The sequence below is a fragment of the Dermacentor albipictus genome, chromosome 2, assembly GCF_038994185.2.
Source record: "Dermacentor albipictus isolate Rhodes 1998 colony chromosome 2, USDA_Dalb.pri_finalv2, whole genome shotgun sequence".
NCBI lineage: Eukaryota > Metazoa > Arthropoda > Arachnida > Ixodida > Ixodidae > Dermacentor > Dermacentor albipictus.
Window position 1 is genome coordinate 12,899,186 of NC_091822.1, and position 14,651 is coordinate 12,913,836.

The 14,651-nt window shown below is 46.8% G+C and overlaps 1 protein-coding gene across 4 annotated transcripts in view; it reads right to left on the minus strand.

Annotated features, from left to right (window-relative positions):
- The window catches only part of LOC139055880 (glutaryl-CoA dehydrogenase, mitochondrial), a 107,344-nt gene that overhangs the window by 52,710 nt on the left and 39,983 nt on the right, over positions 1–14,651 (minus strand). For 2 of the 4 annotated variants that reach the window (XM_070533471.1, XM_070533470.1), the window contains exons 4-5: positions 11,602–11,841; positions 7,823–8,042 (exon numbers count right to left, since the gene is read on the minus strand). In XM_070533471.1, coding sequence (XP_070389572.1) covers positions 7,823–8,042; positions 11,602–11,841 — 460 coding nt within the window. Of the gene's footprint in view, positions 1–7,822; positions 8,043–11,601; positions 11,842–13,717; positions 13,899–14,651 lie in introns of those variants that run through there. The other 2 variants (XM_070533472.1, XM_070533469.1) reach the window with 2 other exon arrangements.

Consider the following 14,651-nt stretch of genomic DNA (forward strand, 5'->3'; position numbering starts at 1 on the left):
CTGATAGGGAAGCCGACGAATAAGATTCGTGTCTCCAGTGTTTCTACGGTGGAGAACAACAGATGTTTGGCCTAAAGGCCTGTCGCTGAAACCAAAGATATCACTGTACGATTCAAGCAGGAGATGTATGTTCGTGGCCTGTGCAGAGGCGAGGTCAGGTGCAATCATTTTCTTGAAGTCATCCGTTAACCCTTTGAGGGTCGAATTATTTTGAAAACTTTCCCAGGTGGTCAAATTAGTTTATTGCGGATTTTGAATCAACAAAATGTATAAAGTCGGGAATAAATAGTAAAAAATAATTAGGAAGAGTATTGTGGTGTCGGCATCACTCAGAACTGCAAAATGTTCAATAGTATTTCTGAGCGTGGTACTCCTTGAAACACGGGTCTACGCGCAGCGCCTTATCGCAATCTGCACACCTAAAATGTGTGTCTGTTCTCTTGGAGCGAGGAGTTGTGTTGGTGCACACGACACCTCTGCGTGCAGCTGCCTTGGGCAGAGGTCTGAGGCACCCTCTTGCGTAAGCGCGTTGCCACAGGGAGCGAGAATACCTCGTGAGCGGTGGTGACAAGCAAGCTAAGAGCAGTGCCAATCAAGATAGAAATAAACTTTCGCCGCCCCTGCGAGAGCCTGCCGACAAAGAAAAAAATTAACGTTTCGCGCGCCTCCGTTGCGATCACGAGGCGGAACCGAAACCGCGAAAGCGCGTTGCCACTGAGAGCGAGAATACCTCGCGACGGCACTAATAAATAAGCTAAGAGCAGCGACAACCAAGATAGAAATCAACTTCCACCACCCTGCAAGAGAGCTCCGACAAAGAAAAAATTGACATTTCGCGCGCCTCCGTTGCGATCACGCGGCGAAACCGAAACCGCCAAAGGGGTGTTGCTGCAGTCTGAGCGACGCGCTGAAGCTAGCAATCAGTTCTGTTTATCTGCCCAAGAAGGTAGCGCCGATTTCAAACGCATCTCGTAAATGCGAAGAGGTGGCAGCACCTCCCGGTTAGCACGCATCGTCATTATGGCGCGAAATTTCAAACGGAGGGTCGGAACCGTACCGGTACGGCAAAGACCTTGCGGGACAGAAAACCGCCGCCATACATGTACGGCAAAAACAGTCAAAGGGTTAAGGAACCAGAGCTGTGAGCTGCAACGGGCGCTAATAAGCCACTCTCGGCATTCAGACTTTCAATGTCAAATTCGGAACCACTAGAAACGCTGGTCAAGAACATGGCAGCCGGAATCACTTGAGGGCACAGGCTGAAATTGAAAAGCAGAAGAACGATGGTGTTATTAGTAACCGTGACCAAAGTACGTGGAATAGCAATGATCCGGTTCAAAAGCACGTTGATGATTGGACGAAGCACATATTCACCGTCAGGAACCTGTGGCTGGGCAGTCAAAGTGACGTAACTGCCTTCGGTGACAGACGCACATCGTGAAGCAAGCACAAGGGCACTGGGGTGGTGCTCGGAGCATCAACAAATTGAGACAGTTCCAACTGAACAATGCCGGTCGCGCAGTCGATGAGAGCCAAAAAGTCCAATCCAAGGATAACGTCGTGAGGGCAGTGGTCGATCACAGCAAAGAGAACAAAAGTAGGGTGGCCGGCTACAATCAAACGCGCAGTACACATTCCAAGAACAACCAACACGCCGCCGTCGGCCACACGAAGCAGTCAAGCAGCTGCTGGGGTGATGACCTTCTTTAAATGTCTACGTAGACTAACACTCATCACAAATACGTGGGCTCCAGTGTCGAAGAGTGCTTAGACAGGTATGCCGCGTATTTTAACGTCAACTACACTTCTCCTTATGGGCACAGACAGAGGATTTGCTGCAGTAGTAGACAATGCAGCACCACCTCCGAGAGCTGCATTACTTAGTTTTTCTACGAAAATTAGGTTGGTTCTAACAAAACGGCTCCTTAGTTTTCGGAAAGGGTGTGGCCAAAAGCCACAAGGGATGAAAGGCAATGTGGCTGCGGCGAACGGGAAGATGGACGACGTGTTTGCAGCGAACGAGACTGGTGTCCACGCGGCGATGGTGAGCGACTGTACCGTGTGTTCCTAGAAGAGTTGTCGGCGCTGTTAGACTCGGCGGTGGGCGAAACATTGTGGGCATTTGCAACAAAACGGCTCAGGTTGGTAGGCGTGCAAGGTGTTGAGGGCCACGAGTTGCGACAGTATCGGGCGACATGACCAACGCGGCTAAAGGTGAAACAAATCGACTGGTCATCCACTCAGCCGGGTTGCGATAACACGAAGAGAAGCGTCAGGGTGGAGCAAAAATAGTAGAAGGGCATTCGTTAGTTCTGGGATTGGTGACAGCACATACAGAATGTAAACCAATATTTTCAAGTTCCTGGCAAACGATGGCTTGTACGAGAGGAACGGAAAAAGTGGTAGCATCAGGGCTACGAGTTGTGAGTTGCGACAGTATCGGGCAACATGACCAATGCAGCGACAGGTGAAACAAATCGGCTGGTCATCCACAGTTCTCCACTCAGTCGGGTTGTGATAACGTGGAGAGAAGCGTCGGGGTGGAGCGAAAATAGTAGAAGGACGTTCGTTAGCTCTGGGATTAGCGACAGCACATACAGAATGCAAACCAATGTTTTCAAGTTCTTGACGAACAATGGCTTGTAAGAGGGGAAGTGAAAATGCGGTAGCATCAGGACTACATGAACAGAAAGCTGCAGGCACCACCGCATCCAGTTCACATCGAACGATTCGCACCAAGTCCTCTGTTGGCAATGCATGCTGCTGTGCGGGTTGATCTTCACACATCGACGTTGCAGCAGTATTGGGAAGTCTGGCGAATGGGTGCAAGACGCGTCAGCTTTTGGCCAGCTCGAATCATTGGCACTCTTTAGTGATAGCATCAACTGTAGAGCAGCTTTTGCACATGAGCAGATTAAAGGCGTCGTCACCAATGCCCTTAAACACATGCCCATGCCCGACCTTCTCAGCTTCTGTCATGTCGTGATCGGCTTTACGACAAAGTGCCCGCACGTCCTGGATGTACAAGACATAGGACTGCATGGGGAGATTGGGCACGGGAGGCTAGTTCCTGCTTTGCGGCAATTTTACAGCTGGCTGATTTGCCAAACAACTTTGTCAGCTTCTCTGCATTGGTCCCAGCTGGTTAGCTTCTCTTCATGGTTTTCTTACCGCACCTTTGCTGTGCCTCTTAGGTAGAACAACAGGTTAGCTAGCATAAGTGTAAGGTCCCAGCTGTTGATTCCACTCACGCGTTTATACATGGCCACTCACTCTTCAACGTCGGTGCCATCGGTCCCGCAGGAAGTTCCAGGATCCTTGGGTTGCATAACCACAACCGAAGTTAACAACGATGTAGCTGGCGACGGTGACGTTGGAGGCAGCAACGATGTTGATCCCGCATGCTCACCGTCATTCATGGTGCAGACGGTGATGCGACATCCACTGTGGAGCTCCATTTCCAGCCGTTGTACCCTGCACCTCCCACCAATATGTTTCGGGGATGTTGCGAGTACAGAAAAATTATATTTACAATATATATACAGGATGAGTCAGAGTAGTTCAGATGGCTGAGCACCAACAACACGCAGCAGCCAGCGTCTCCGATCTTCTTCTTCCTCTCTCTTCTTTCATCCTTCCATAAGAGTATCTGGCCAGAAAACATGCGGAAGGCTTGTAGACATCATTGGATGACTGCTGCAATCATATAGGGGTTGCACAGTGTCTTGTGGAACAGTGTGCTCTCACATGCTCTTAAAGATAAAAAACACACTAACAGGAACCTCACAGCTGTTACCAATATGTTACCAGTATATTACCAAGGCATATTTTTCAATACACATTTGGAAGAAAGCACCAGCGGCAGGTAATGTTTACGTGCAATATGTCAATAGTCCCTGGCAACTTGTCAAATGTGCAGAAAGACATTCACAGATATCGGTTCAAAATAGCATTTTCTGTATTCTAACTGGCTTGAGGCACATTCTAGGGCATAATATACACGGCTAAGTGCCACACGACAAACTCTTTACCCGCTGAATAACTTTAAACGTGATTGCTGCTGGAATGTATTCATGGATACGCACAGTCGAAATGCAACAAAGTAGTAGTGTACATAAAACCTATCTCATGTTCTGATGGCATGCCACAGTCCTCTCGGCAATGCATTGTGGCTAAGTGTTTCATGTGTTTAGCAAAAGCAAGCCACAAAAATTCCCGGGCTTCGCTGCATACACCCAACAGGCAAAAAGCACTGCGCGGAGCACTGACTGTGCGGAGGAGATCCTCCTGAACCCGCACGGCATATTGTGGCCACCACGCTTTTCTTTCTAACCTTTTGTACTATGGTTAGCCAAGTTCGGTAGAAAAGAGGCTTGACCCCAGTTAACAGTCAAGGTACATACTATGCAGGTGGCTGCAAATGAAGCAGACAACAGAGTGCCTTTCCTCATAGATTCCCATAATACCTTACTGGCAGCTGCTTGAGGGCACGTGCCACTTTCTAAAATCGCCTGTTGGTACAGCTGTTCCACCACTGCTGCCTCCATACACTGCCCAGCTTTGCATTTCGAGACAAAATGTTCACCGTGTTCCTCAATGTTCATCACTGCCACTCAACGCTGTCGTGTAGGGCAGTTGTGCATTGGAGTCACATTTGACATTTTCTATTCTGAGGGCAACTGGGATAATAATGATCTGTTCAGAATAAAACTAACTACTTGGCATTTGTGGACATTTTCACAACATAATGCGTTCTATTCAAATGCAGAGTTCTGTTATAACTTTGAAAGAAGTTCCATGACACTATACATAAGCTTATGGCATGTCCGGAACACAAATACAACCAACATCACCCTGTCTTTTTCATTTTTCTGTGCTGCCCCCTGCCGCGCACTTCTGGATATGTTTTGGTAGGGTGCCGGGGCTTTCACCTGTCGATTTGCGTACCAGCACCCATGATGGGCTTGCGTTGATTGTGCATTTTGTGGATCACGATTAATTATTCATGGCTTCTCTGGGGCAGCATGTGGTTCCCTAGAAGCCATGTAGGACTCACTGACTACTTGGTGAGAAATCCTGATTGCACTGTTGTGCCAACAGTGTTGCTGATAAAGGCACACCAAGTTCCCCCTGCCGACACAGCCAGTCTTTGTAATCTGTTGTCAACGATTTATGGGGGCAATTGCAGCTCGCTTTTTATAATGGTTTTACACATTCTTTAGACATTTTGCATATTCAAGAGGTCTTCAAGTGCAGCCTTCCACATTGGATTTACCAAAGCGGTGCACTTGTTTGCATCAACATCTTGACAGATTGTCATTGGCTTCAAATAAACAGCACATTGTTGATATTAAATAATGTCAAAACGTAAAGAAGGCCTCAAGTCTACTATTGTGGGCAGGAGCAGCAACGCCTCTTCTAGGCTTGCACTTGAGGCCTTCTTTATCGAGAAGAATAGCGATAGGTGTATAAGTAATCCTTCCATGTCATTACTTGATGCCGAATTTGACTTCTTGCGCAACCGCCTTGATGTGCACGTGCCTGTTCTTTTTTTGTTTGGCATGCACATGCGTGACAAGAGGATATATATGTACGATTCTATCCTTCCATTTAAACATTTGTGAGCGTAGCACTTGTCTTTGTCCACCTTTCTTGTCTATTGCGCGAGGTTACTACTTCAATTGTGTCGTTCCAGAGGGCTCAACCGGAAGTCTTTTGGGAGCTGTTTATAAACATAGAAAGGGTCTACAGGCTGTGTAGTTCGCTCGCAAATACATGAATGCCATCGCTGACACTGCTGGTAGTTGAGTGAGGTGGTTGTTTATGCTGTACCGAATGCTCCCCATTCTTGTTTCCCATTTGAAGTAGACCTAAACAGTGCATCTCTGGTATTAATTAACATGTACAGACTTACGTATCTACATAATGTTGGCACAGCTGCATGTCTATTGATGTCTACTAATGTTGGCACAGCTGCATGTGTAGCCACTTCTTTGCTTATTGTTTTACACTGTGCAGAGTAAATAGTAGTTAATTTCAAATCAATAAAGCGAGAACCGAACTATAAAAGCAGTTTCCTTCGTCCTAACTGCTTACCTTTAATTAAAGTTCAGGTGCACCGGTAGCAGGTGCACGGACTCCTTTTTTTTTTTTTTTTTTAGCTGTATGTTGCCTATCACATAGTCTGACATTTGCTGAACAGGATCAACATCAGCAAAAACTTTGTGTGCACGGCTTGTTAGGGCTGAACTTGGTGCACTTCAGCTTCGAAGGCATGTTTCGGCTCATCTTGAGAGTGATTAATTATATATGCAAGTGAAGGCTCTACGGCTATGGCGTTGCCAGTTCGATGGCCGACTGTGCCAGGATTCGGTTGAATGATGAACAGTACGCTGATTTTGTCAGTGCTGTAAACACAAAAGCCCGTCAAGACTTTGTCGGCAATGAAATGTTTTTGAAGCGTTGCCCCAGTGTAAGGCAGGTGTTTTTCTATAAGTTTGCTAGCCATCAATGAAAGGCAGCTGCTACATGGTTTACGGTGCAGTCCGAACGAAGCCATGGCCACTTGCCATTTTAAACGCGGAGCTGCAGTCATATGCTATGCAAGTTTTTGGCCCCGCATTGATGCAAATTTACTGATGGAGTTGCAGTACAATACGAGTGCTTGCAGTAGTGCACATTTGTGTGCTTTTCTTTTTTTGTGGCACCTGCACCCTAGACCAGGCCGCACGCGCGACCCTTCCCAAGCACTTTGTGGCTAAGGCAGAATGCACGGAGCGTTACACCGTGAGGAAGGCAGATTGAAATGAAGCAGCACAGACATCGCCTGCACGGTGATCGAGAAGACGAGAATGAACAAGTCTGAGCTAGGCTCGAGCGCTGGTGCCATGACCAGCCGGCTGAATCAGGGCCCATCATAAGGTGCTATATGTGGCGTAAAGTAACTAGGTCAAAACTTAACTGATGACTTTTTGTTGATTAGTTGATTATGCATCTCAATTTTTCATGCAAGTTGTGTCCCCCACTTTGAGTAATCCAGCTCAAGGACTACAATTATGCTATCTGCCACAGGCAGTTTTTTTAAAAAAGTTGGACAGTCTAAAAAAGAACCACATTTTTCTTATTACCATAATCAGAGAAATGCTACATTTTTCTTGGTAAGAAATTGGGTGTGCCATCGGCACACCCTTTGATTTGTACTTTGAACCCAGAAAAACTGCCACTTGAAACAGTGGTGGGTATTAGCGTTCTTTCTGCCTCCTCTTTACCCACCAGGCGATTCAATCAAGTACGTCACTCCTGTCACAGTCAAATTAATACGGGGAAAACATGGGGAAGGTGGGATATGGAAAATCAAGGCGATGAGCAAAACGAGAACAAAGTGAAAGCAGGAGCCAACGTTTCGACATGTGGACTTGTCTTCTTCAAGACGACATATGCTTTCCTCGCCACAGTATATGTAGGTGGGGTTCTTCTAAAGGAGAGAGGGTGTAATGCAGGTGGGTGCGGCAACGAGCGAAGGTGTGTTATCATGTCGAATTGACAATAAAGGAGTGCTGTGCACAAGGCCAGGGACCCGGCCGTCTGTCAATCACATGTCAACGCCCATGTGTTAGCCGGCGTGTCAACAGCGTCTGACACGCCGGCTGGAAAAACAAAAGGAAAGAAAAGGAAAAAAAAAAGACGCTAAGAAACCGAACTAAGTGTTGTTGCCTATAGCTTGAAATTTAGCACAGCGAATGTCAAATTAATGAAATTCAACTGTGCCACTGACAGTGAGCCCACTTGTAGTGAGGCACAAGTTTGATCTGAGATGCTGTACCTTGAGGCCCCGCGATGCTGGCAAGAGGGCGTCCTCAGGCACGGTGACCTCCTCCATGATGATCATGCCGGTGGCCGAGGCGCGCAACGAGAACTTGCCCTCAATGCGTGGCGCGGTCAGCCCCGGGGTGCCCTTCTCAAGCACAAAGGCCCGGATGATGCCATCCTCTTCACATTTGGCCCACACCACAAGCACATCAGCTTCAGGCGAGTTGGTGATCCTGCAGAACAATGCACCTGCTGGAGTGTTTGCAGAGCTCTAACAAAATTTGCAAGCTGTTTAAAACAGATCCTTGGCATCACAGGTTGTCTGTAAGGATGCACACAAGATTAGTCCACATGTCTTCATCAGGAACCATCTGAGCTGCCTCAGTGGTGCAAGATGTCTCACACTCTGTACATGGCATAAGAATTCATAGAGGGTTGTATGTAAGTTGAAATGTGCGCGTATACAAAACCAGGCATTCCAAGTTGGATTATAAGGAAGAGAATAGGGGAAAGGATGAGCTGTGCAGAGACACTTGACTTTCTCTTCACCCACGTTGCTTTCCCCGCTTCGCGGTGCCTAGCTGGTAGTCACGGAGTAGTACAATGGAGGGTGCCCGGCTGACATAACCACTGGCCATCCCAGAGGGAAGCGAAGAACTAAAGGGCACACAAGCCACCACGACGGGCTTGCCTTGCAATGCATCACCACATGCACGCTTTTGCAAGCACACACCACAAGCTGCTCAAGATGTGCCCGATGGCAACACATCTTGAGCGTGCACTTTTTGGCTCTCCAACCTGCACTTTTATGAAGACTCAATGTTTTTGAGCATAATTGGCTGCATGGCCTTGTCACAACTTGGCAAGAATCAAAGCACACTTAGCTGCCAGTTCACAAGTCTGGGGTAACACACAATTCATCAAATTTCCGTCCAATTTCACTCACACCTCTTCCACGTAGAGTTTTTGAACATATTGTATTCACTGACCTTATTAATTTTCTTGAGTCGAACCAGTTTTTTTACACCCTCACAACATGGCTTCCTCAAGAATCTTTCTTGCAAAACACAGCTTGTGGTTTTTACTAATGGCCTGCATCATTTGCTCAATTCTGGATTTCCAATAGATTGTATTTTTTTAGATTACTCTAAAGCATTTGATAAGGTTAGTCATCAGTTACTACTTTTTAAGCTTGGCCAATTAAATCTAGATCCTAATGTGCTCAACTGGATTCGACCTTTCCTTTCTAACTGTACTCAGTTTGTTTCTGCTAATACTATTGATTCACCAGTCCAACCAGTGCTATCGGGTGTGCCCCAGGGTTTGTATTGGGACCCTTACTTTTCTTAATTTTCATGAATGACCTACCCAGTAACATTTCATCAAAGGTTTGCCTATTTACAGATGACTGTAATTTACCAAAAAATAGATAACCAAGAAGATGTTGCCTTACTCCACACCAATTTAAATAACATACTTGCTTGGTGTCAAACGTGCAACATGGAATTAGAACTGTCATCTTGCTAATACATCTCTTGAGTCTGTTTTATCTTACAAATATATCGGTGTTCATATCTGTAGTAACCTATCATGGAAGCATCATGTAAGGTACATCATTGCCAAAGCTGACCGTTCACTAGGGTACTTTCGAAGAAATTTCTATGTAGCACCCCCATCATTTACCTAAAAAGCTTCTCTACACCACTTACATCCATCCATCACTTGAATATACATTGTCTATCTGGGATCCTGATGGTACTACACTGATAAACAAACTTGAAAGAGTGCAGAATCGTTCCATTCACTTCATCTTATCCAATGAACCGCACAGCCAGTGTCACCATGATGAAGTCACTGCTTAATGTTCTGGAATTTACTATTCAGCGCAAAATATCCCGGCTCACTCTTTTTCATAAAATTTACTATCGCAACAATCATCTTCGTGAACAGCTCATTAAAACCTCTCCTTTCATATGAGCTAGAATTGACCACCTCCAAAAAGTTGATGTTCCTCGTAGCAGAACTGTGACCTATTCACATGCATTTTAACCTCAGGCCACCTCCGAATGGAATCAGCTGCCAGAAACAGCTACAGTAATACCTCGCTAAACCGTACCCGCTTAAACAGTAGTTTCATTTTAAAAGTAGTAAAGTCAAATCACCGATTTAGCGGCCATTGAACATAATGTGTTTTGTATCCACATAAACCATACCAGCTTATTGCATACGTATCGGTTAACACGTAGTGTTTCCACTTTGTGTCGTGCAGACAGGGCAATGCTTCATCTCCATCGGGTGGCCGACAGAACAACAAGCCTCAGGGATCAGAACAACAGCCTCCAAGCGCCCCGTGCGTCTGCGCGTGAAGCCACATCAACATCATTTCGGTGCCGTCCCAGAGAGCATTGTGGCGTCGTGTAAGATAGGACTCGCGTCATGCCGGAGCTCAGATAAAAAAGACGCCAGGTGCTTAGCATAGAAGAAAAATTAGACACCCTTCGTGCTGTAGAACGTGACTCGAAAAAGTCGGCGCTGGCACGCGACATGGGTCTACCGTTGACTACAGTGTGTGGCATTTGGAATGTGAAGAAGTTGCTCAGCAACGCTGCTGTGACCGCAAAGAGATGTTGTCTGCGAGGTTTGTCTTTTCACCATCGTTGCCTCTGTTTTGCCGAAGTGTCGCCTAGCGACAGTGATATGGACGGCACGGAAAGCGACAGCACGGGCGATTCAGGTCCGACAGTGGCAGAAGCCGCGCATTACGTCAGCCTCACGAATGCAATCGTTGGAACAAGAACAACACCCCACAATGAAAAGGTGCCCTGCGACTTCTACAACACTACCGTGCCCACACACGGAGAATATGCAACACTAAAGAGGAATCAGCAATGCGAGTGTTTGCCGAGAAGAGGGGGCTGGTCGAAAAACTGGCTCGCAGCTTCAGTAAATTTGAGACCGCTGTCGTCGCTGCTAGGCTACCGCGGCATGAAACGAAAATAACACTTTTGTCGAGCGAAGTAAATAAATACTGCACGTTTCTTCTCCTTTCATCGCACTCTCTCTTCCATTTTTGACAGCTAAGTGGGCTATCTCATCCTATTTCGGTTAACCAGTACTACCGTTTAGTACGTACTTTTTCGGAGCTCTGGCCAACTACGGTTTAATGAGGTTTCGCTGTACTGCTGTACGAATACATCACGCTGTACGTGATTTTTTAATAACATGCTTAAAATTTCCTAATTATTTGTACTCAATTTGTTCTTCTGCATAGCCAGTTCTTTTTTTAAATCTTGAAATTACTCTGCTTTTTCTTAGTTGCAACTGTACATTTTTTGTATTAATTTGTGGATTGTTCCTGCTCCTTATTGTTACTGTATCTGCATTTTTTTTTCCAATCTTGGTCTGTAATATGCCCCTCTCCTCTGTAATGTGCAAACCCCGAGGGTAAAATAAATGAAATAAATAAATAAATAGCTCACAGCATGGCAGCCTCCACTGTGAGTACAATTCACTTCCAGGCAGGGACTGGCTGGATGGCTAGACCTGTAGTTTCACAGGCATAGGAAACCTTGCTAAAATACAATACAAAAGCCTCACCACAAAGAATATATCAACATGTTACTTGTAAAAAGTGCCAGAAACTCGGATATGGGATCATTTGGATCCTATAAAACAAGTACAGTGCAACACAGTGAATATAACAATAAAAAAACAATTCGATAGGACAACACACAACACTACGAAAACGTCAATTGATTTCTGGAAAACTGCATGCTCCAGGCAGCTCCTTACCAGGTCTTTGAACCATTGAGTGTGTAGGTGCGTGCAGCAGGGTCATGCCGAGCACGGGTCTCCAGGCCCCCTGGGTTGCTGCCATGGTTGGGCTCGGTGAGACCGAAGCAGCCCAGCAGTTCGCCTCGTGCCAGTCTTGGCAGGTACTTCTGTTTCTGCTCCTCTGTGCCAAACAAGTAGATGGGCAGCATCACCAAGGAGGACTGCACGCTCATGATCGAGCGATAGCCACTGTCCACCCTGTCAAGAAGGAAAGACATGCACATGTATCATTCTCCAGATTGAATGGCTTTTGAAGTGCAAGGCACCTGAAAACGCTACAGCACATTTGCCTAGATTTTGCACACTTTTGACACAGTGGCTTCGTCTGCACATTTAGGCCTAGGTGATTACGAGATGTACCATGCATTACACAGTCCCAGGAAGAAGGAAAAACTGAGCAGATGTTCTGGAGATGCAATCCTCGGCAGCAGATGGACCATCAACATGGCAGTATTCGAGGTGCCTCTGCCAGTGAAGCCTTGCAAGCCTTTTAGATCACTCACAAACTATGATGCTCAAGTCCCATGACAATATTTGCCATATAATAAGCCAGTTGCTGTGTATATAGCACTATAAGGTAGTATGAAGAGGAGCTAAAGATATGCAGATCCCACACACTGTGGGAATCGGTGTAAGTTTTTCCGCGCTGGATGCTTTGATTGATGATAATTAGCAGCAATGTTGATGGCTAAAGCTTAATTTGTTCCAATGTTTAGGCTAACACGAGAGTGCTGAGTTGATGTTAAATGCTCCCTTGCATGCACCACTGCTGTTTGTTTGCGTAGTACACAGAATGCACAGGGAGAGGTGTTTGCTTGAGGCATTGTTGTGCACCATACTTTACAACATTTTTGAGAGGGTTGAGCGTTGTCATTGCCTCACATGGCACATCACATTGTGGCAGAAGTATTAAACTTGAATGGGATTATGGGGCTGTACGTCCCAAAACCACACTTGGATTATGAGGCAAGCCGTTATGAGGCAAGCCGTAGTGGCAGACTCCGGATTATTTTTTACACTGTGATGTTCCGTAACATGTCCCTAAATCTAAGTGCACGCACATTTTTTATTTCGCCACCGTCGAAATATGGCTGCCAAATCCACGGCCTCTAGCAATGCCATAGCCACAAAGCTAATGCGGCAAGCGCAGAAGTGTTGATTTGACGGTCGACCGCTTCAATAATGTCTCCTGGACTCTGCAGTGCACTTTAATTAATGCAGCTCTGCTTCTGCATGCCCTGTGTAATCTGTTCACTTGACTTATTTGCATGGCGCTTATTTTTGAGAAATAGCAGCAACATACAGTACCATACCTTTAACTTAAGCTTATCTTGTTTGCCCGCAACCGCTGTCGTATAGTGGTGGGGTTTCCTTGTCTTCTGACGTCACCCTCTCTTATATAGGGACTGCCTCTTCTCCTCCCTCTCTTCTCATCTCTACAGTTCTATCTGCGTCTCCTCTGCCCTCGCACGTTAGCAGAAAAGGAAGCGCCGCAGTTTCTGCAATGCTTCTGAGGAGAGTCATGGATAATTACTGCTATCAAGCGGCTAATGTGACAACGGCCAGGGATCTCCAGAGGGCATCGTGCACATTCAACGCTGTGGGGTGAAAACAAGTTTCTCCTGTCGCCTTTCCTTTCTTACTCGTGCCTGTCATCTATATACACACTCTGAACCATCCCCGACACGATGTGTGCGACAGCAGCAGCAGCAGCAGCAGTGGGAAAGTCGAAGGAAGAGGCAAAGAAAGCTTCGCTTTAAAAACAGTTCACATAATGCTGCCCCAAAAGCATGAATTGGGTGGTGCAACAACCAGCTGCTGGCTCTACTGGTGATAAACTGCGTGTAACATGTAAGTGATGCGAGAAGATCGGAGCGGACCCCCAAGCTCTATACGGAAGGAAGAAGTGAACAGGTGCACGAGAGTGGCTGCACGAGGCACGATCTCACATTGTTCGGACCAGGAGGGCAACAGTTCAGAGTTCCTAGGGTGAACGAGGTCCTGCCGGGCGAGACATGCATGGCAAGGTGTGGAGCACTACGGAGCCGAGCGCAGAAGACAGTGTTCAATGTACCAGGGCTCCAGCTGCCAGTGTTTGAGACGCTGGCTGACCCAAGGACCGCTGGTCCATGAGCTGCCGCACCTGAGCTGTGCCAAGCAGCATTCCAGTGTGGCACAGAGCTGACTGTGCTAGATGAAGCCCTCGCGTGCGACCGCCACACGCAGGTTGTGAGCGGCATACGAGCTGCGCACTGAGGCCATCCTGGGTCTGCCACCACAGCTCATGAGCTGCAAGTGGTGTACAAGTAGGATTGTTTGTGTTTGGGTAAAACCCGATTTTACCCAATTTTCACACCCCGAACATGTTTCAGGAGAATCAGGTTAAACCCGATTTCTCCCGAATGAACCTTCCCAGTAGCTATCTTCACAATCGTGCGCTGACGGTCTGCCGTTCCCTCCGGGCGCCCCGCGCAATATAAACAAACGGCCACATTCTTACCCTGCTGCTTGGAGAGCAGATATAGCTTTCTAGCGCTGCACCTTTTTATTTCCACTTTCTCGACAGGTCACCATGAATTTGTACATGCACACCCCCCCCAAATAAAAAGGCTCTCAAAGGAAAGGGGCAAACACATTTGAGGCTGACCACACTGCGAGCACATGGCTGCCAGTCAGGGAGTAACAAATTTAGGAAGAAAAAAAAAGGAAAAAAAAACCACCGCTTCGCCTACTGCAGATTAACCTCGGGTATGTTCACCTGCTTCAATGGCTTTCATGCGAAAGGCACGAGCAACGAGTCAGTGGGGGAGGAATTGAACAACGAATATGTTTCGTGCACATGTTTTTTGCCAGCGAGGGCCCCAATGCCTATTATCACTTTTATTCAGCCAGCCTCCGTCACGGTGAGTTAGACGTGCTCGGTCAGCCTTGTTGAGAGCTATGTAGCGTTCTGCATGCGCTTCATGCAGCTTGTGATATTCCCTTTCGACTGCCCACAAAAGAAGGGA